The sequence below is a fragment of the Pristis pectinata genome, chromosome 6 (assembly GCF_009764475.1).
Source record: "Pristis pectinata isolate sPriPec2 chromosome 6, sPriPec2.1.pri, whole genome shotgun sequence".
In the NCBI taxonomy this organism is placed as follows: domain Eukaryota; kingdom Metazoa; phylum Chordata; class Chondrichthyes; order Rhinopristiformes; family Pristidae; genus Pristis; species Pristis pectinata.
In genome coordinates this window covers 33166486-33187081 of record NC_067410.1, presented here as the reverse complement: position 1 = coordinate 33187081, position 20596 = coordinate 33166486, and the positions used below count along the sequence as shown (strand labels likewise).

The 20596-nt window shown below is 40.0% G+C and overlaps 1 protein-coding gene across 1 annotated transcript in view; it reads left to right on the top strand.

Annotated features, from left to right (window-relative positions):
* The window catches only part of LOC127571347 (chemokine-like protein TAFA-4), a 125365-nt gene that overhangs the window by 55159 nt on the left and 49610 nt on the right, over positions 1 to 20596 (top strand). The window contains exon 2 of the mRNA XM_052017636.1: positions 18347 to 18499. Coding sequence (XP_051873596.1) covers positions 18347 to 18499 — 153 coding nt within the window. The remainder of the gene's footprint in view (positions 1 to 18346; positions 18500 to 20596) is intronic.

Below are 20596 nucleotides of genomic sequence, written 5' to 3'. Positions count from 1 at the left end.
GGCCGCATTGTGCAGCGTGTATACGAATTGAGAGATGAACTGCTCATTTTTCTAAATGAGCATAACGGATCATTGGCACAGCGCTTGACAGATGAGACATGGGTTGCCAGATTAGCTTATCTTGCAGATATTTTCAACATTTTGAACAGTTTGAATCTATCATTGCAAGGACCTGGTTCAAATGTTCTGAAAACGCATGACAAAATCAATGCCTTCCAGAAAAAACTCCGTATCTGGAAGGGAAGATGCGAGCAAGGTGTCTATGATATGTTTCCGTTGCTGGCTGACTTTCTGACAGTGAACGAGACTAAGACAGAGGCCATTGTGAGCACCGTTTTGAACCATATTCAGCTGTCACACTATTTCCATGAGTATTTTGGCGACGATGACACGAGCATGTTTGATTGGATTTGAAATCCATTTGAATGCATGCTTGCTGATTTAACTGGATGTGAACAAGAAGAACTGGCTGAACTGTCATCTGACAGGACTTTGCGCTTGCAGTTCAACCGAATGTCACTGTTGTCATTCTGGATAGCATGTTCCCAGGAGTATCCACTGCTGTCCGGCAAAGCCGTCAATGTTCTGTTACCATTTGCAACCACTTGCTTGTGCGAAATAGCATTTTCTGCAGTCACTGCCATGAAAACCAAATACAGATCAAGACTGAATTTTGAGGATGACGTATGCGTATGTTTGTCGCACATACCACCACGTTTGGACAAACTCTGCAGTGCAAAACAGGCACAACCTTCACATTGAACTGAACATTAAAAGACACTGCTGGTAATTATCGGTGATTGAAATAGTCACTATTTCAATAGGGCCTATGTGCAGTAATTTAAGTGTTGTATGCATGAATTATCGATTGTTTGATTTTGTGGGCTTTGGGGGTCCACCACCTAACAAGGATATGTTCTGGGGGGCTGCAGCATGAAAAATGTTGAAAACCACTGACTTAAGTTACTCAGTTCCCACAGAGGCACAGAAATTACCCAGGAGTCTTACTAAGTAAGCTCCTGAATTATGTTGAGGCATCTGATAGTCTTTAATTTCTGCTCACTTGCACTTCCAAAATAAATAAGAATGATTAAGCCAAAATTAAATTTCAGTTTAAAGCAAAGGTTTCTGTAAATAAATCTTAATATCTGTTGAATGAAGTAGTGCAACAGGAGCAGAATGGGTAAGGTTTATTCCCACACTCTTAAACAAATGCAGTCTTTAAAAAGAGTATACCCCTTGCCTGGAATTGCTAAACTGGTGCTGTATTTCTCTTGCCTTCCAGAAAAGGGTTCAGTATCTAGGTTTCTCACTGACAAGGAGATTGCAAGGTGATTCTTGGGTGTTGTTTCTTGGCACTTGAAATGTAATCCATCATCTTTTCTTGTCTGTTTTCTACCTTCTGTGCTGCTATCAGCACACCTTGGCTTTCTTGGCCTCTTTACCATCAAAATCAGACAACTCTATAAATCTAAACTTGTAAAAAAAAAATTCTGGTCTTTTTTTTTGCACTAAAACCCAACTTTGTGAGCAGATGAGGCCTCGAGTGGCATAATCTGTGATTTTTCATTTAGCAGTTCTATAGTCTTGTTAAAGCATCAGAGATTGTGAGGATAGACATGCAATCCATGACCATTATATCTGGCTGGGGAGATACCAGAGGAAACTGCTGAGTAAGGAAGGGAAGGGATTCTAGTCTGTTGACAGCAAACTCAGTATTACCACTCTTGAGAAAATGGATGACAGATTATTGGCCAAAGTAAATTAAAGACACAACATTAAGGTTAAGATTTCTCTAGATGACGTCTTAACAAAAAAGAAAAATATGTGCTTTTAACTGTGCTTGCAAAAACCAGTCTGAACTTTACAGGTGCAGTTAGAAATGAGCAGCTCGGAATGAAAAAAATCTGATTAAATGTGACCTCTGCCCATGTTACCTGAGAGGTGGTTGTAGTTTATGAATGTGCTCAAGTAGTCTTTGCCATCAGCATACTGTGTGCCAAGAAAACTGGCACTGAGGATTGAATACACTGAAGGGAAGGATATCTTTGATGTCAGTTTGATATGAAGACTTGTGACTGGATCATGTGTGCCCAGGGAATGTTTGTGGTACTGGATTTAATCATTTTGTACACTTTGACAAGCCTTTGTATTGTGTGACAATGGACAACTTAACTGGTGCTCGTTTTAGGGCAAGCTTTAAATATTTATCACATGCACAATTTGTTGTCTCATTGAATAGATAGGAATTTAATATTATATGGTCAAGAATTTAAAAAAAACTTGATGTGACTTCTGATGCAAAATTAATCAATTATTTTACATCATACCACCTTATGAGGCAATTAGGTGAGTTCTTGTTCACTGCCTGGAATGGGTATCGAGTCAAGAACTCCCCAAGCAATCGTCCCAATTGGCAATTAATACAAATTAGCACAAGCTTGCTCTGTTATTCAAGAAGATCATGGGTGAACTGACTGTAACTTCAACTCTGCACACCTGTCTACCCGCAATGAACTTTTGCCCCCTTGCTTACCAAAATTCTATCTAGCTCTGTCTTAAAGACACACAGACTTTGCTTCCACTGCCTTTGAGGAAATGAGGAAAAAATCTACCTCATCTCTGACTTGGATAATGACATTTTTAAACAGTGACCCCAAGGTTCTGCATTCTCTAACAAGATGAATCATCCACCTGACTTTTGTATTTAATTCCCTGCAATAAACAATAATGCTCAATTACCGAATCATTTGCTGTGTCTACATTCTTGCCTTCTGCGAATCACGTACTAAAGTACTTATCATTTAGATGATATCCTTTTTTTATTTTTCCTGCCAAAATGGATAATTTCACATTTGCCCATATTATATTGTTTGCTAGTTCTTTACCCCATTACTTAACCTACCTATATTGCTTCGTAGTCTCCTTATGACCTATTCACAACTTTAATTTCCAACCTAGTTTTGTGTCATCAGGAAATCTAGCAACCAAATGTTTGGTGCCTTCATCCAAGTCAATTATATTAACTGTAAAAGTTGATCCCTCAACACCAGCCTCTGTGGCACATCACTCATTATATCTCATTATATCTCACCAATCAGGAGAAGACCTAGAGGCACGGTGAGATAAATCATGAACAAGAACAACAATCAAGGTACATTTGGAATATGGAACTTCTCAAATAAGCTGTGAAAGTGCCAGGAAATTTGTGTATCAAAAGGCCAAAGCTTGCTGGCAGAATGATTATATAGTTTTTCTTTTTGTGTTTATTTTTTCTTCTTTATTAATAATCTTTCAAATTCTTTAATAATTTATTTAAAAAATAGTTTTAGAACGTTTGTGAATGTCAAAAACACTCAACTGTTTTGAGTAAGCCAGTGGACCTGCCAAACTTTTCTCATGGGTGTGGCTTGCTTGATCTGGCCCTGTCTGAGAGAAGATTCACTTATGGAAGATCCTGTCATTGTGCAGCTCCTGGGCACTGAGCACCTCGCTGATTTATTTTGTTGTCTAGCAAGTCCTGCCCAGGAATGCAAGTAAGGTAGATGCAAACATTGTCTGGAGGTCAGTGACAAGGACAGGATGGTCGCCATTGAATATAAAATTTGGGCCAATACTTATTTGAAGTAACTTTGTCCATTTATTTGCTCACTCTCCAGGCTGAAGGTGACAGCAGCTGTTAAGAATTTTAACACAGATTAGGCTGGGAAAAAAACAAGTGGAACCCAATTCAGTATAAAGAAAATTGACACAATAAATTTAGGGCACATCGTAATGTTTTCTCTCCCCTATCTTTGTCTGTCTTTCACTTTTTTGTCAATTTATTGGACTACTTTGAAAATAATAACAAAAGAAACCTGAATGACACTTGAAAGAACCCACCTTTCAAATCATAAGTTCTACCTTCACTGACAAATGCACTTATGCAAGAGAAGATAATTTAGATTTGTATGTTGAATGTGAAGCACCTCTGGAGCCCAATCAATGTAGCATTAGGGAGGTGCAATTTACTTCCAGGTTTTATTGGCAAGATGCCAGTTTCCAATTACTCCATTCAGATGGAAGGCAGATAACATCCTGTGGAGAAGGTGGAGATACCAGCCAGGGTGATAACTGGGCAGCATTACTTCTCCAGGCTACTCAAAAATATTTTTTTTAAATTAACTTTTTGGAGACTCCAACTTTTGAGGTTGTCTTCACAACAACTACAGAAATAAGGCAGACAGTCTCTGCCTAGTTCTTTTTGAAAGTTGTGATTGGGAGCTAACAATAGATGTAGGGTACTGGTCTGTGTATCTAGCTGTCATGTTTTGGGCACTCATTTAAAACTCTATTTGATAGTCGACTCAAGCAGGGAAATGGATGCATGAGGTCCCTTTGCTGATTTTTAACTGACAGTTGTGCGATTTTTCAGACAGTGTATTTATTCCAAAAAGAGAAAAATACCACAGATGCTGGAAAAATGAAACAAAGTGGAAGCATGATGCATGTTAATGAATGGAGAGAGTAGACGAGTTAATGTTTTGAGTGTAGACCCTTTTGCAAAACTGGAAATTAAGATGTGGATTGGCACATTTGTGATCAGAAAAAGGAGAACACAATACTAATAAAAAGGGAATCCCACAGAAATTTATATGGAATGTTGTTGACTATCTTAACCAATGGTTCTGCTTTCAGTTACTAGTGATTGCAAAATATTCTTCCATTTTCGGTTGTACCACAGCAGAGGAATATTGAAAGTGGTTCATGCGATTTTGCAAATGACATGTTTCATTGAGGCCATTTGCAGAGCCTTTTCCCAATGTCCCATCCTCACAAAATTAGTTTGACAAAACCTTTTACTATGCTCCTCAATTCCAGTGTCCACATATGGTTACAGCAGTAATCCGGCCCATTCATATCAAATCCTGCTGAACCTTTGCTGTAAGTCTATAAAAGGCAACAACAGATCAGCTGCCCAATGACAATACATCCTGCTCTTGTGCATGGTTCAGTCTGCCTACCAACAAATCGAAACATACTTGCGGTTTACTCTCAGACCAACATGAATTTGATGTAGTTACACCCGAAAACAATTTGGTCACCTTAGTCTTTTGAATCACCAACTGGAGTGTGCTGCATTTGCCAGTAATAACAAAGTGGTATTTTTATCAATTTTTTGTTAGCAGCCGGTACAGGTACCAGCAGTGAAGATTACTCCAATAATTTGTGAATTGGTTGCTAAGCAAAAGAACTTTTATCAGGTTGATCTTTAAGATGAGATCCAAAAGTGAAGAACTGCAAATGCTGGAAATCTGAAATAAAAATAGAATACTTTGGAAGTACTCAGCAGGTTGGGATGCATCTGTGGAGAGAGAAACAGTTAACATCTCAGGTTAGTGAGTCTTTATGATGAGATGTTGCATTTGGATGACAGTTTTCTGACAGTTTTGTCAGAGCTGAAATGTAACAGTAATTTATGACACAGTTTCATGTTTTGTTTGTCTCTTTCCAAATAAATAAACCAAACAATCAATCTTATATTCTCCAAGGCGAGGTGGAAACATTAGGAAATCATTATTTCATATTACCTTTTGACCAATAGTAGATAGCCATACATTTTATTTTATGTCACCCCCCCCCCCAACCAGTAGGAGGGAGAGACTTCCCATTGCATTGAATGATTAGTTTTGATTACCAGCAGCCAGTCACCAGTGTTGTTCATCACATTACTGGCACCGCCACAGCATTGTGATTTTTGTTTGCAAATGCTTGCCAAAAGCACAGCAAACTGAAGCATTTTTCGCAAAACTGATTTATCCTATTTTATTATCACATAAGCAAGATATTAGTGACTTGACAAATCACTAAGCTATAATAGTTTTTCCTATTGGCAATAAAAAAATGTTTCAGAGCACTATGTTGTGTTGTCTCCTGAGTGGCATTCTATCAGATAAAACATGTTGCGAAAATTAATGATGTTTGCATTTAAATTTCACTTGCTTGAATTGTACTTCATTCATAGAATGTTTCCCAGGTGCATAGTTTGATTTATGTGGTTGTAAGCAGATGGGTGCAGAATACATTCTTGCCACCCAGAAGGCATTTTACTGGGACCCAAGTACATGCTCGAGCTGGTGCAGAAGTGGCTCTAAATCATATTGAGTGCACAGAAATTGTTCTGTTGTTGTCTGAATTATTTGGCATCTGTGCCTTGACTATTCTCTTCCATGCATCGATTATTACAGATTTTCTATTGGTTGAGTATATCTGTGATTGGCCAAAACAAAATATAGTTTAATGAGTTTGATGTTAATCCTACTTGTCCAGCAGAACTGGGGGAATGACAGTTGGAATTGCATCAGCTATTTATTCACTGGTAAAGGACTAAAGTTCCCTGTTACAAACGTTAATTTGCTCTCCTGGACAAAGATGGCAGAGTCTTCATTCGCACAGGTCAAAAGCCCACAGGAGTCCAATGACATCATTGAGCCTGGGCTACTGTGGCGGAAGGCCCTCTGTCTTTCCCACTGGTAAAGACAACAGGAAGAGGATCTAGGAATGGATGAAAGAATATGTTTAATTACTCACCATGTGAGGTCATGAGGTGTAAGAATGTGGACTTCCCTTCCTTCTTTGTATCTTAGTGTGGGATCCAATGAGCTTCACCCAGAAGCTGATGATGTTATCCAGTTGATATCTGCGCTTTGGTAATTTCTGCTGCTTTGGACTGACCTTGCCTGTTCCAAGCCAGAGGTTGGCCGGTGGGATTTTGAAGATATCTGACTTGAACACTCTTCTAGGTCTCCTTCTCTTGTGAGGTGCAGGATGTCAACTCACCTGCCAACAGCTGAATTTCAGGCTGAGCTTTCTCTGTTTTTCAGCTCTAATAGTGTGGAACTGAACACTGACACTGTTTAGTGGCCAAATTAAAGTAGCCCAAGAAGCATCAGGAGATAACCTCTGCTGTTGCATGGCACCCTGATGATAAGAATACTTTTCAAACAGATGCAGTTGTAGCTTCAGATACTTACTCCATGTGTAAATATTTAGTTTAGGTTTAATAGTTATTGGATAGCACCTTGTGGTTCTAAGTTTAACACTGCAGCTTTTAGAACAGTGGATACAGGTAATGTATTAAACCTTATCACATGCAGCAAAGCATTGTAAAATGCATGAGCATACACTGAAGGTAGAAATTCCACTACATCATGGACACTCTGAAAACAGTTAATTTTGCCTCAGCCATTGTGTAGAGATGAGTGATCTATGTTGTGTGTGTAATCGGCTGATACTTTTACAGAGTTGCTTCATGAGAGGGAGTCAACACCAAGAGACTAAGCAGGAGCATAAATAACGATTAAAAAAATATTTGTAGTGTGGTGATCAGTACATCGATATGAATCAATACATTACAATAATTCAAGGCGTTAAGGCAGATAGGTGGGAAAGTTATTGGAGGGGATTTTGAGAGATGGGGTCTATCTGCACTTGGGGAGGCAAGGACTTATTAGGGATAGTCAGCATGGCTTTGTGCATGGGAATTCATGTCTCACAAATTTGATTTACGTTTTTGAAGAGGAGACCAAGAGGATTGATGAGGGCAGGGCAGTAGGTGTTGTCTACCTGGACTTTAGCAAGGTCTTCGACAAGACTCCACATGGTAGGCTGATCTAGAAGGTCAGATGACATGGGATCCAGGATGAGAGCGCCAACTGGATACAAAATTGGCTTGGTGGTCAGAGTCAGAGGGTGGTAGTGGAGGTTTGCTTTTCAGATCGGAGGAGTCGGATCTGATTATTTTCGCATCCGCAGGTTCTTTCAGGAGTCTAAGAATGAGTTGAAAACAACTTGGTGCTTCACAAAGTTTTATTGGAAAAGTTTAAAAGAAAGAAACAGACACAGAACACATGGCACTAGCTTTATTACTAGGAAATGAGCCAAGACAAAGGAACTAAAAATGATCCAATGCTGGTGGGGGGGAGGGGGGTGGGGGGGGGGAGTGGTGGAGAAGGGTGATAAACAAAAAAACAACACCTTTTATACCTGAGATAAGAGGTACTCCTTAGCTGACAATAGTCCAATCAGGAAACCTATTCGATACCTGTGGCAAAACCAACCAATGAGAAAACACGTATTTACCTGATGGACAAACCAATAAGCTCAGAAGCGGCCATTCCTTGTGCAGCCACTTGAGGTGTATTAAACACTATACATGTTAAAAAACTAATTAAAACAGTCGAATCCAGCAGGGGTCTGTGACCAATGCTCTGCCACAGGGATCAGTGCTAGATCCCCTGTTGGTTGTGATCTATATTAACGATTTGGATGAGAACGTAGGTGGAATGATTAGTAAGTTTGCAGATGACACTAAAATTGGTGGTATAGTGAACAGTGAAGAAGGTTATCTAAGGTTACAATAGGATTGTGATCAACTGGGCAAATGAATGGCAGGTGGAATTTAACTCAAACTTCTCTGAATGCAAAGTGATACATTTTGGGAAGTTAAACCAGGGCAGGACTTACACAATGAATGACAGGGTCCTGGGGAGTGTTGTAGAACAGAGAGACCAAGGAGTACAAGTACATAGTTCCCTGTAAGTGGCAACACAGTTAGACAGGGTGGTGAAGAAGGTGTTTGGCAAAGTGTTCATCAGTCTGTGCCCTGAGAACAAGAGATGGGACATCACGTTACAGCTGTGCAAGTCACTGGTGAGACCACACTTGGAATATTGTTTGCAGTCCTGGCCACCATTCTATAGGAAGGGTGTGATTAAGCTAGCGGGGGTGCAGAAAAGATTCACAAGGATGTTGCTGGGACTGGAAAGTTTGAGTTATAAGGAAGGACTGGAGAGGCTGGGACTGTGTTGCCTGAAGCGAAGGAGGCTGAGAGGTGAACTTAGAGTTTTATAAAATTAGGAGGGTCATTGATAGGGTAGATAGTCAGTATTTATTCTGGGATAGCGAATCTAAAACTAGAGGACATAGGTTGAAGGGGAAAGATTTAAAGGGGATCTGAGAGGCATGTTTTTCACACAGAGGATGGTGGGGATATGCAACAAGCTGTCAGAGGAAGTGGTAGAGGTGGGTATAGTTACAATGTTTAAAAGACATTTGTACAGGTTCATTTGGATTGGAAAGTTTAGAGGGACATGGGCCAAATGGAGGCAAATGGGACTAGCTCAGGTAGATACTTAGGTCGGCATGGACCAGTTGGGCTGAAGAGCCTGTTTATTTTTAAATATTATTTACAGCGTGGTAACAGGCTCTTCCGGCCCAACGAGTCCGCGCCGCCTATTTTAAACCCAAATTAACCTACCCATACATTTTTTTAGAATGTGGGAGGAAACCGGAGCACCTGGAGGAAACCCACACAGACACGGGAGAACGTACAAACTCCTTACAGACAGCGACGGGAATCGTGCTGTATAACTCTGAGTCTATCAGATCTGAACCTACATTTAAAACTGTTTCATCCATTAGTAAGTCAGAAAAGAGGAATTAAAATCAACTAGAACTACACGTGTGTGGCTTCCAGTTAATAATGGAATGGCAGTAGCAGAGGTCTGAAGGTAGGTTGTTCAGTCAACTACTGGATTTGAGAATTGAACTAAAGGTAGAATGAGCTAAATGAAAGACAATAATTAAGACCATTTTTATTTTTCCTAAATATTTTGACAGCAAAGTTTGGGGCCATATCTGGTGTTTTAAGTGCATATTAGAATTGGAATTGGTTTATTATTGTAACATGTACTGAGATACAATAAAAAACCTTTGTTTGCATGTCATCCAGACAGATCATTCCATACATAAATACATGGAGGGAGCAAAAAGGAAAACAGAATGCAGAATATAGTGTTACAGTTACAGAGAGAGTGTAGTGCAGGTAGACAAATAAAGTGCAAGGGCCATGACGAGGTAGATTGGGAGATGAAGAGTTCATCTTTCAGTGTCTGAGAGACCTGTTCAAGAGTCTAATAAAGGCAGAATGGAAGTGGAACTTGAGCCTGGTGGTACGTACTCTCAAGCTTTTGTATCTTCTGCCTGATGGGAGTGGGGAGAAGAGAGAATGGGTGGGGTCCTTAATTACGTTGGCTGCATCCCCGAGGCAGAGTCAGTGGAAGGGAGGCTGGTTTGTGTGATGGACTGGGCTGCATTCTAAACTCAGCAGTTTCTTGCGGTCTCAGGCAGAGCAGTTGCCGTACCAAGCTGTGATGCGTTGGGATAGGATGCTTTCTATGGTGCATCTGTAAAAAAAAAATTTGGTGAGAATCACTGGGGACATGTGAAATTTCCTTAGCCTTCTGAGGAAGTAGAGGCGTTAGTGTGCTTTCTTGCCCACAGTGTCCACATGGCTGGCCCAGGAAGTAGAAATGAATAGTTTAATGTCAGATGATACAATTTCCAACCCTTGGAAATATTAGGTAATACTTATATTAACAATATTAATTTCATATGCAGTATCTGTATGCATGGGTATATGCATGTATCTTGGTGCATGTGATAATAATAAACCAATTTACCAATATACATCATGTCCACTATTACAGAGTGGGGCTGAGGTACATCATGTTCTGAAATGTATGATCATTACAGGTTTGCATTTAGCCTCCAAGTTTCACTAAATGTGCATTTAGTCTCTGTATCTGACCTGCTTAGGGAAGTGCAATACTGGTACACATACCACCTGTATTCCTGTGCCTCACAATTTGAGTTCACGCCCCACAAGGAATTTTCTTTAGAAGTGGAGCTGCTACTTAAAGGTTCAGCCATGAATCTCTGGAGGTTAAAATACTGAGTTCACTCTGCCTTTGATGTTTCTGTTGCTTACTGTGATACATTGACTTCTATACCTCCCAGAACAATTGCCTAAAAAAGGATTGAGACCAACTGTGGCAAGCACACAACAGAAATCAGTGCACTGCTATTTCTGGGACGGAGGAATAGCAGCTATGCAACTTGACTTCATTCAATATTTAGCAGCTGCTCACAAGGCACGCACATGTCATGTGATTGATGGATCATAAGATGTAAAGGGAGGTTGGCTTCCCCAAAATCAAAGCTTTGCTTAATGAAATCACAGTAAAGCAGATTTGCCCGATAACATCATTTTTCACAAAAAAGCTCTGTTTCACAAGGCTACCCCTAAAAGGAAAGCAGAGTGCGATGAGAAAGACTTGTTGTTGCATTATACATAAATAGCTTTCTGCTTCTTGGAGTGTGGTCAGAATATAAATGTTGAAGTAGCAGTGGTCTGTTTTCCAATTGCCTGTGAAATGTTGTCGTGCTCATAAAATATGTATTGCCATTTTAGTGTTCTTGCTCAGTTAGTTGCACGTATCAGATTTGCTGGAAGAGGCATTTCTTGAGTGTTATGGAAATAGCTAATTTAATAATAAGAGTAAAATTAGTACAGGCATGATTTGTAGATTTGTTAGTCTGTAAAATATTAATAAAATGTGTGCTTATAAGGTCGATTTGTTTTGATTTAAAAATTCATCACAATTTGCTAGTTTTTCTCCCTCTTATGCCCTGAAAACACTGACAATCTGTGGGTGTCAGCCAGTAACTGTTCTTCATGCTCAGCTGTTGATGTCGGCAGCTCTTTTACTTCAGAAGGATAATAATCAAGCCTTGTGCTTCCCTACCTGACAGTTGCAGATATGCCCTTCCAGCAGGAGTTACTGGATAGTAATCTGGAAAGCCAGTTCTGAGGATAACATTTCCTTTTCTATTCCAAGTCCAATTATTGAACCCATTCCATGGCTTCGCCTGAGAATCCACTCTCAGAAGAGATAGGGATTGAAACTGGCACCACTGACCTGTAAGTCTGAGCCAATCACTGGATAAACATCACATTAATCAATAATCTGTAAAAAAAAAACATCTTTTTTTTCATTGTTAAAGCTCCATGTTGTGTCTGCCCTATTTAGTGATGTACATTTAAGAACTTTGTTCACTCTCTCAGATAAAACTAAATCATCCATCATTGTAACATTTTTTTAAAAGTAATTGTGAATAGTAGAGCAGTAAGGCACTAGCTTGTTTTAACTGAAAAGCTTGCCCTTTTTTTTGCTGCAACTATATACTGGTCTCATTTGTACCTGCTACAGTCAAAATGATGGGACTTTTTAACAGCACTGAGGGGTATTCCCGGCAACCTGCAATGAATGCAACTTGGCCCTTGAATTGAATTGTATTTTTATTGTGAGGCAGTGCTATGGTGTGATGCCTAACTTATGACTAAAAATCTAACATCTATGATATTTCCAGTTGACAATAGTGTGAAACATAAATGGATAAGTATACATATTACGTGGATTATGGTAAAACCAGAAATATTTTAGTACCATGAGAAATGGTTCCCTGACTAATGAAAACTCTTGCTAAGTTGTGATCAAATCCTGGGATACTCTCATTTTGTCATGGGTCTTCTTGGGCATTAACTGACCTTTAGAATGATCTACACTATAAAACAAGAAAAGAAGGAATCAAAAACAAACGCAGGTAGGAGGAAACTGAAATGCAGAAAAAGATTTATTCAGCCTCCAAGGTTGAACTCGTGAAATTGTGAAAACTGTAGCTAAGCCCGAATTTGCCACATTTCCACCTCTTTTAGGTTATGCTGAAAGTTCTGAATCAGGAGGGTTTTTTGTCTGATTTTTACCAACATGAAAAGCATATCGGAGCTCTTCCAGAATTACAATAGAAATTCTATCCAAATTGCACTTGTTGCAGGTTCCAAGAACTGTTGTTTCTCACACTGTGCGCTGAAATTGAGCCTCACTGGGAAAGTAATAGATGCTAGACAAGACAATTTATTTATTTTAAAGATTCCCTTTCATGGAGTAGTCAGGTGCAGGATGGGTTTGTGGTGAGTTCAGTAATGAAATATTCAGCTCTTCCATCCTATCTGCCTTCCCCAAAAGAAAAAAAATGAGGTCAAGGATTTTTTTTAGAAACAGACACTAAGCAATTAAATCCAGCAAATCTTCCTTTTTCTGAGATCAACCACACCTGCTGACTTTTTAATCTTTTCCCCTACATTTTTTTTTAATGAGAGGAGGCATTGAGCAAGAGTGGATGTGAAAGGAGATGAACAAGAAATGTGGAAGGGTTCAGAACAGACATTGACTGAAGCAGGCGCTGACAGGTGGTGAAAATAGCATGCTATACTACAAAGCAAAGACAGGTTTATCTGAATTTGCAGCTGATTCCAATGCCTTTATTCTTGCAAGCCAATTGAACTTCAATTTTTATATGGTGAAAATGTAGAAATGGTAGGGGGGAGGGAGAAAGTTAAAAATCAAATTGTGCACATTGATCCGATTCATGCAGCACAAATCAGATTCTGGATTTGTCTGTATTTAAATGTAAACTCATGCTATAAAAATGTTAATACTGCATCAAACCAATCCAGCTAGTAAATCGTTTATTTTCCTAATCTACATCCTTTGAACAGAAGACATTTAGTGACAATTGCTGTCAAAATAACAACATAGGAAATGGCAGGCATGCTTATTTACCTGCAACTGTTGTGGTAGCATTGGCAAGGGTAATTGGCCAATTTAAACATGGAAATCCAAAAGCTGCTGTTGGGTTGCTCCATTCAACATGGGCTTAGTTAAAATGGCTCCTCGCTATCTGGCTCCTCATTCACATCTACTGAGTAGTGTGTAATTCCTGTGCTTGGCAGAAATGACACAAGAAAGTTGTCAAGTCATTTTGTGACCAAGTAAACTTTCAACAGCATGATAAATGGTAATAACTGTAAGTCAACTTCTCTGGCATAATAGATGAACCATTACAAGTGGATCCTAAGTCTTTAACTTTTTAGTTGCTTGACATTTAAAAAAAACTTTTTAAAAATGCTTTCCTTCTATCTCTTCCATGACCTGAATTTCTCTTTCTTTCTTTCTCTTTCTCTACTTCATTGAATTCACCTCCTTCAATTAAGACTTCCTTCTCAGTCCCTGCATTGCAATTTTATAAAACTTTAATCAGATACTTTATGGACTTATACAGTTGGTTGCTCAGTTCACACAGGTCACCATGGCCCTTTCAAGGACACTGTGCTGTTTCCTTCTTGCACTTCCAGCAATTTGCCACAGAAGCATCATACAAATGAAGCAGGCAAGGACAAGTCCTGTTACCAACATTGACCTGCCATGGAAATTTGAGTTAACGGTTTGTCAAACTGGTTACTTTTGAATGTAAAATAGGATATTGACTTTTAAAAATATGATGCTTGGAATGATTTACAGAAGCCATTTAAAGTTTTAGCATTTGCACACGAATACTATGGTCCTAGAAACTGATTTTCAAACAGAGAATGGATCCTGCATCAAAATAGGTAGGCCTGACACACACTAGATGTTGGTCTTCAGGCTTATTTTACATTAAGAACAGAGGAGTGAATTTCAATTATTCTATCTGTACATCTAATGGTATGTAAAGTAGATAGTTGTCTTGAGAATAAATGTGGAAAAATTGCAGGTAGGTTTATTTTTTCAAGGTGTCAGGGCTTCTTTAATAGCTGTGCTGATAGTGTTTGTGATTCAGTTCATATTTTCCCTTTTTCACCCCATTATCACCCCATTAAATCTTGGCAAGTCAAATAGGAACCTGGACATGGGCACTGTGGGTCATAATCACTGCTCACCATTCTCTATTATTGCCAGGAGCAATTTTCTGTGACCAATCCGAGAAGAGAATCAGCTCTTAAATGGCTCACTCACCTCAGCAGTCAGACAGCAGCAGCTCACACGGTGGTTGCTATGGAGGAGAGAGATGCTGGAGGAGAGACGGAATGAGCTTGCAGATTTCCTCAAATGGCTTTGGAAGCCCTCGTCCAAGAGGTTATGTGTCAAGGGGCTAGAGGTCGGCCAAAGGCAACGCAGGAAGGGTTTGGCTAGAGCTGTCTTATGACATATGTCAGGGTGAGCAGCAGCCACTGAGAATAATTGCAGCAAGCCGCGTTGTAATTCATCGATGTGTGATGATGAATGCAGATTGTTCTGCAAGGGCAGATGTGTGGGCATATCATGTGTCATCTGGGTCTTCTTGTCTGATTACTGGTGAACCTTGTTGGTGTTACAGATTGTAGTTTGCACAGGGTAAATGTCTTTGCCGGAACTATGAACCTCCTGATGAAAAGAATCTCTCCATCAGGGTGTCCCCAATTCCCTGTGTAGTCAATGGCTTCTCCAACCACTTTTCTGGGGATGAGGCAGTTGGTATTCTACTGGGACTTGTCCCAGGCTGTTTTCCTCATTGCTCCTGCTGCTCTTCAGCCTCTGCCTCATCCCCCTGGCTCTAAGCCTTACTGCTGCTCTTTTGCTGGCGCTGGCTGCTGGCTTCTATTTGCCCAGTTATAGAGAGTACAGCACTTCTGCACCTGCTGGGCGTATCTGCAGTGTAGCCCAGCACTGATTAAGGCAGTGAAATCACATCCTCAGGAGACCGATAGTATTCTGAACTATTATCCTCTATTATTTCCTTACGACACAAAGGAAGCCATTCAGTTCATCAAGTTTGTGCTATCCCATTCCCTTATTAATTTTCCCTGTAACCTATTCTCCTCATATTCCTATCAATGCCTCCCCCACCTGCACCAGATTCTACTATTTACCTATACACAAAGGGCAATTTAAAATCACTGGTTGACTATTGACCTGAACCTCTTTAGGATGTGGGAGGAAACTGGAAAATCCAGAGGAAACTTGCATGGTAATGAGGAGAACATACAAACTTCACACAGATGATACCAGAATCCAAGACTGAATCCAGGTTGCTGTTGTTGTGAGGCGGCAGCTCTGCTAGCTGTGTCACGGTACTACCTTGAGTGCTGCATCCTTGTTCTGGTTGGAGAGCACTGTGGTGTGAAGATCCAGAGAAATAGAGTGTAGCCATTATATCCTTCCTCTCAACCCCCAACCTCCTGCTCCCATGGCTAGTCATGAAAAATGCCAAGCATTTTGTTCTCCTGAGGATGAAGTCATCAAAGAGAAACAGGGACTGACCGTCAGGAAACTCTCCTCATAATCTACAACCTCGAAGACTGAGGGAACAGAAGCCTTTCCTCTCAGGGAAAAGGCTCTTATTGTTAATGGAAGCCCTTTTGTACAGACAATGGTTGCTAGAACTCATGAGATGTTGGCAAAACTGGCAAATCCCAGTGCCAGAGACCTAATCTGATCTTGATGGAAATTATGGTCAATGAAATTATTCTTTTGCGGATGACCCCTGATGCTGTGGTGAGCAATAAATTGTGAGAAGTGACAGTATGGCTGCCTTGGAAGGTCCTTTGATGAAGAAGCTGGGAATTAACATAACCTGAACCTAGAAAGAGAAAGCAGACCAGGCATGAGAGTGTAGCTGAGGGTCACCCTGCAGCACAAGTTGTATTTCACCTTGAAAAACCTGAGCTTGCATTTATACATCAGCGACTTTCAAGGGAGATGTGGTGTGTCTGAAGACACGATGAGAGGAGTTTCTTCTCCATTGGGTATCTTTGCCTCTTGCCCAGGGACCTTGATTCACCTCGTGTGCCCAGTCTTTGGTACCCTGAAGCCTGCTATAATTGATTTCTGCCAGGAGTACCACAACTGCAGCATCAATTGAATGAGTACGACTGAAGCTTACTGCTGGAGAAAGCAGACCCTGTAAGACACAGCACAGTCTGCAGATTTTTGAAGGTGCTTGAGCAGCTTACAGGCAGTTCTGATGCTGCAGACTCAACTGTCCTGATGTCTACAGAGTGACTCTAATAAATAATGATAAACGTGACTCGTTCCCAGTTGTACTGTGACTGTTTATTGTTGGCTTCAGGTTGCATCCTTAAGCTCCAGTAGGTGCTGGTCAGCACAGAAATGGACGTGTGTGATTACTGATGGACTTAATTGTGTGTCTGATGCCAGAAAATGTCAGAGGTGCTAAGAAGAACAGCACACACAAGTCCACCGAAATCCACTTTCGTAACGGTCGCTATTTCACCTGAAAATGATCTTTAAGGGGTTCTTCTCTTGGTTAAATCAATACTTGCTCAATTTGCGCATTAAAAATAGGCTCTAGTTGATGCAGTTTCTTGACACTAACATCAAAGCAGTCGAAGTGCCACAACTGGAATGAGAAAACTACTGAACTAATTCCCTATTTTAGTGATTTCCTTCCCTTTAAGATCTACAGGTTTATAAACCCAGGGCAAAGCATCAGTTAGCCATTAATCATTTATTTATCTTGTCTCCTCCAGTATTGTTCTGAACTTCATGGTATCCTGTGCTGTGGGCCAGGGTTTCTGAATAAATAGCACATGATGAGGCAGGAGTTAAGCTAACAGTGGCAAACACTGTAAATATCCAGACTCCTTTAAGACATCCTGGTAACTATCAATATAACTTGATTGACCATATCTTAATTATAGAATAATTATTTATACATCTTGGGCCATAGGAATGAGCCTTATACAATAAACAATTAGTTAGTTCAGGGAAGTCTCTGTGAAGAGAATACTTTTCTCACTGGGATTATATGAATGTTCTTTTAGATTAAAGAATATTTTTCCTGCTCTGACAGTTCAGTCTGAATGGGCGATGCTTCTGTTTGTGCTCCTTAGAGACTTCTCTGTCTCTCTCTTTATTTGTACAATACTCAGTCATAATTTGATAATCATTCATTAAAAGAGTTCACTTTCTTCTTGCAATGTATTTTCTGCCCTGGAGCCATGCTGGTGTTTCAGTGAGCAGAACATGTGGCTCACATCTGTGATTCTGCATTTGCTGGCAATACCATTGGGGGACACAGTTGCCTCACCAACTGTCTTTCATGGTGTTCAAGGCAGAGGCTGTGAAACCACCTGCCTGTTTTCTTTGCCTTCTTCCCATCCTGTGAAATGGTGGTTAACAAGGGAGAGTGCAGTAGCAAAAAGAGGGGACAAAATAAATACATTGAACAGATTACATTTACCTCTTTTACTGTACATTTAGGAAGTGAGTTAGCATTTATTAATTAAGAATTTTTTTGAGAGTACCACCTTTGATTTAACAAGCTTTTCAGTAGCTACTGATAAATATTATTTTACAACTGTTATTTAGGTCTGCTGAATTATGTTAATCTTAGTGCTGTGCTGAATTATTTTAACTGCCCCAGGTTATTGAATAACGACAAAGGAATTCACATCCAATTTTTGAGATTGAAGACGGATCGAAAGCCTAATGGAGTTGACATTTCAGTCTTGTCTAGCCTCTCACCCAGTTAGAACACTTTATGTCAGTGTCAGTGGTTGAAGTGAGTGCTATAAATCGGCTCTCTTTGAACTATTTATAATAAAGTAAGTAATGTACTATTCATGCTTTTCCTCTCGTTGCAGGACATCAGGTCAAACAGGGCACATGTGAGGTCGTTGCTGTGCACCGGTGCTGCAATAAGAACCGAATTGAAGAACGGTCACAAACCGTGAAATGCTCTTGTTTCCCAGGCCAGGTTGCTGGTACAACTCGGGCTCAGCCTTCATGTGTTGAAGGTAGGGAGTTTGTTTCTGTGCCCAGTACTTAGACTCTCTGCTAAACCTCCCACATATCATTTAAATGCTCATATCATCTGGCAATCCATAATACCCATTTTGTTTGTGGTTTTCATTAGCAAGCAATTAAAACTACCAAGGGTTGTGATAAAGCAATGTAAAGCTGCAGCTTTTTCCCTTAATTGTCTCTCAGTATAAATCAAAAGCAGAGAGGGCCAGATATAGGACAGCATGGGGCATAGAAATTATAGAATACATTATTTAACTGTCTGCACAACAATAACATTCACATTTCTGGCATATTTTGTGGAATAAATTTTCCAAGAAGCTTTGAAAAGGTTGGAGGACCAGGTAGGTTGAAGAGAGAACTTTATCTGTATTTTTGGTCATCTGCTCAAAGAACAAGATCGTGCATAGACCTTTGCAGCGGGGGACAGTGGTGTGAAGGTGAAGAGGTTAAGGGAGAGTTTCCCCGAATATAATTACTCTGTTACTCCTGGTGTGGCAGGAGCAGGAAAACACAAAGACGTAATAGCAAAGGAACAGAGGAAGCATGCAGCGAAACCAGATGACGATGTTTGTTGCATGGGGCTTGGGGAACAATGGATCTGAATGATAAGGGGATGAGAAAAGTATGGGGATTAGTGTGGAAGTCATCTGCTCATCTATAGGAGATTGGCGATGTGATAGTAGGAGTGGTGTTTTTTTCCCATGATTTGGAGCTAAGCTCCAGGTTGATTTGGAGATTGTATGTCACTGGTGGCATCATGTAAGAGACGGTCAATTCTAAGACACATCTGATTAAAGTAAAAGTTTACAAACGGGAAATGATGTACAGGCTGCATTGGAATTGGCTGGAATGGAATCTAATAAGGGACGTTGTTGAATAAGACGACAGAGAACGGATCATGGGGCAGCCTGTGAGCCTGATGAATCTTTAATACTTCCTCATAACTCGGTCGAATCAGTCTGAAAATTCTTGTTATGGTTCTCTGTGTCCCCTTATTGTTTTTATGTCCTTCTTTAAGTATAGCTAACGAAATTTTACACTCTATTCTCAGTGTGGGCTTTGCTCATTACTCCCCATGACTACTCTGACAGCACTTCCCAAACCCATGACCTCCACCACTCAGAAGTGCATGTAGTGTAAGGGTACACTGTCTGTCATCAACATTGGGTCTAATATCCATAACTCCCTACCCAATAGCATTATGGCAGTACTTCATTAGAAGGATCGCAGAAGTGCGAGAATTCAGCTGATTATTACCTTCTCAAGGGCAATTAGGAATGAGTGATAAATGCTAGCCTTGCCAATGATATCCATATTTTGAAAAATAAAAGTAAGTAAATGCTTTATGAACCCTTGAGAATTCTCTGTAAATTTATATTCCTGTTTTCTCACAATGTATTCCAGTCTTTTATTTAGGTTCTTAATTGTTTCTCCCTATTGTCTAGATACTGTACATGATGAGACAGTTATTACACCCAGCTTCCTTATTTTATGTATGTCTGTGAGTTCTATTCCATTTGTTGTTAACTTGGTTATTTTACATCCTAGAATTCAATACTTTACATCTTTCAGTGTTAAATTTCATTTTTCATTTGTCTGCCTGTTCATATAATTGTTTTATTTACTTTTGCAAGTTGATAAGTCCATCCTGCACCAAAATGACTTGCCTTATTTTAATGTGCACTGCAAATCTACAACTTATTTCTACATCAGAATTTTCATCCAGATAATAAACAACAAGGGTGCAAGCATTGAATCTGCAGTATTCCACTCTGCATCCCTTCAGGTATGACTTCAAAGGGGCAATATTAATTACATACTGCAAGTTGAGGTTGGTGTGTGGATGGAGTTATCCACACACCAACCAATGAAACAATGGCCCAATGTCATTGATTGACAGCATTTAACCCGTGCCAACTTGCAAGTTGCCTGGCAGGTAGAGGCCTAAATGGAATGACACATACAGTATCATTCTGATGTTATAAGCACCTGGACATTATTGTGAAGGTAGTTTAGAAGGTGAGTGCTGGGTCACACCTGGTGGTACTGCTATGTAGGTAACTTGGCAGGTGCAATGGGGTGGCCAG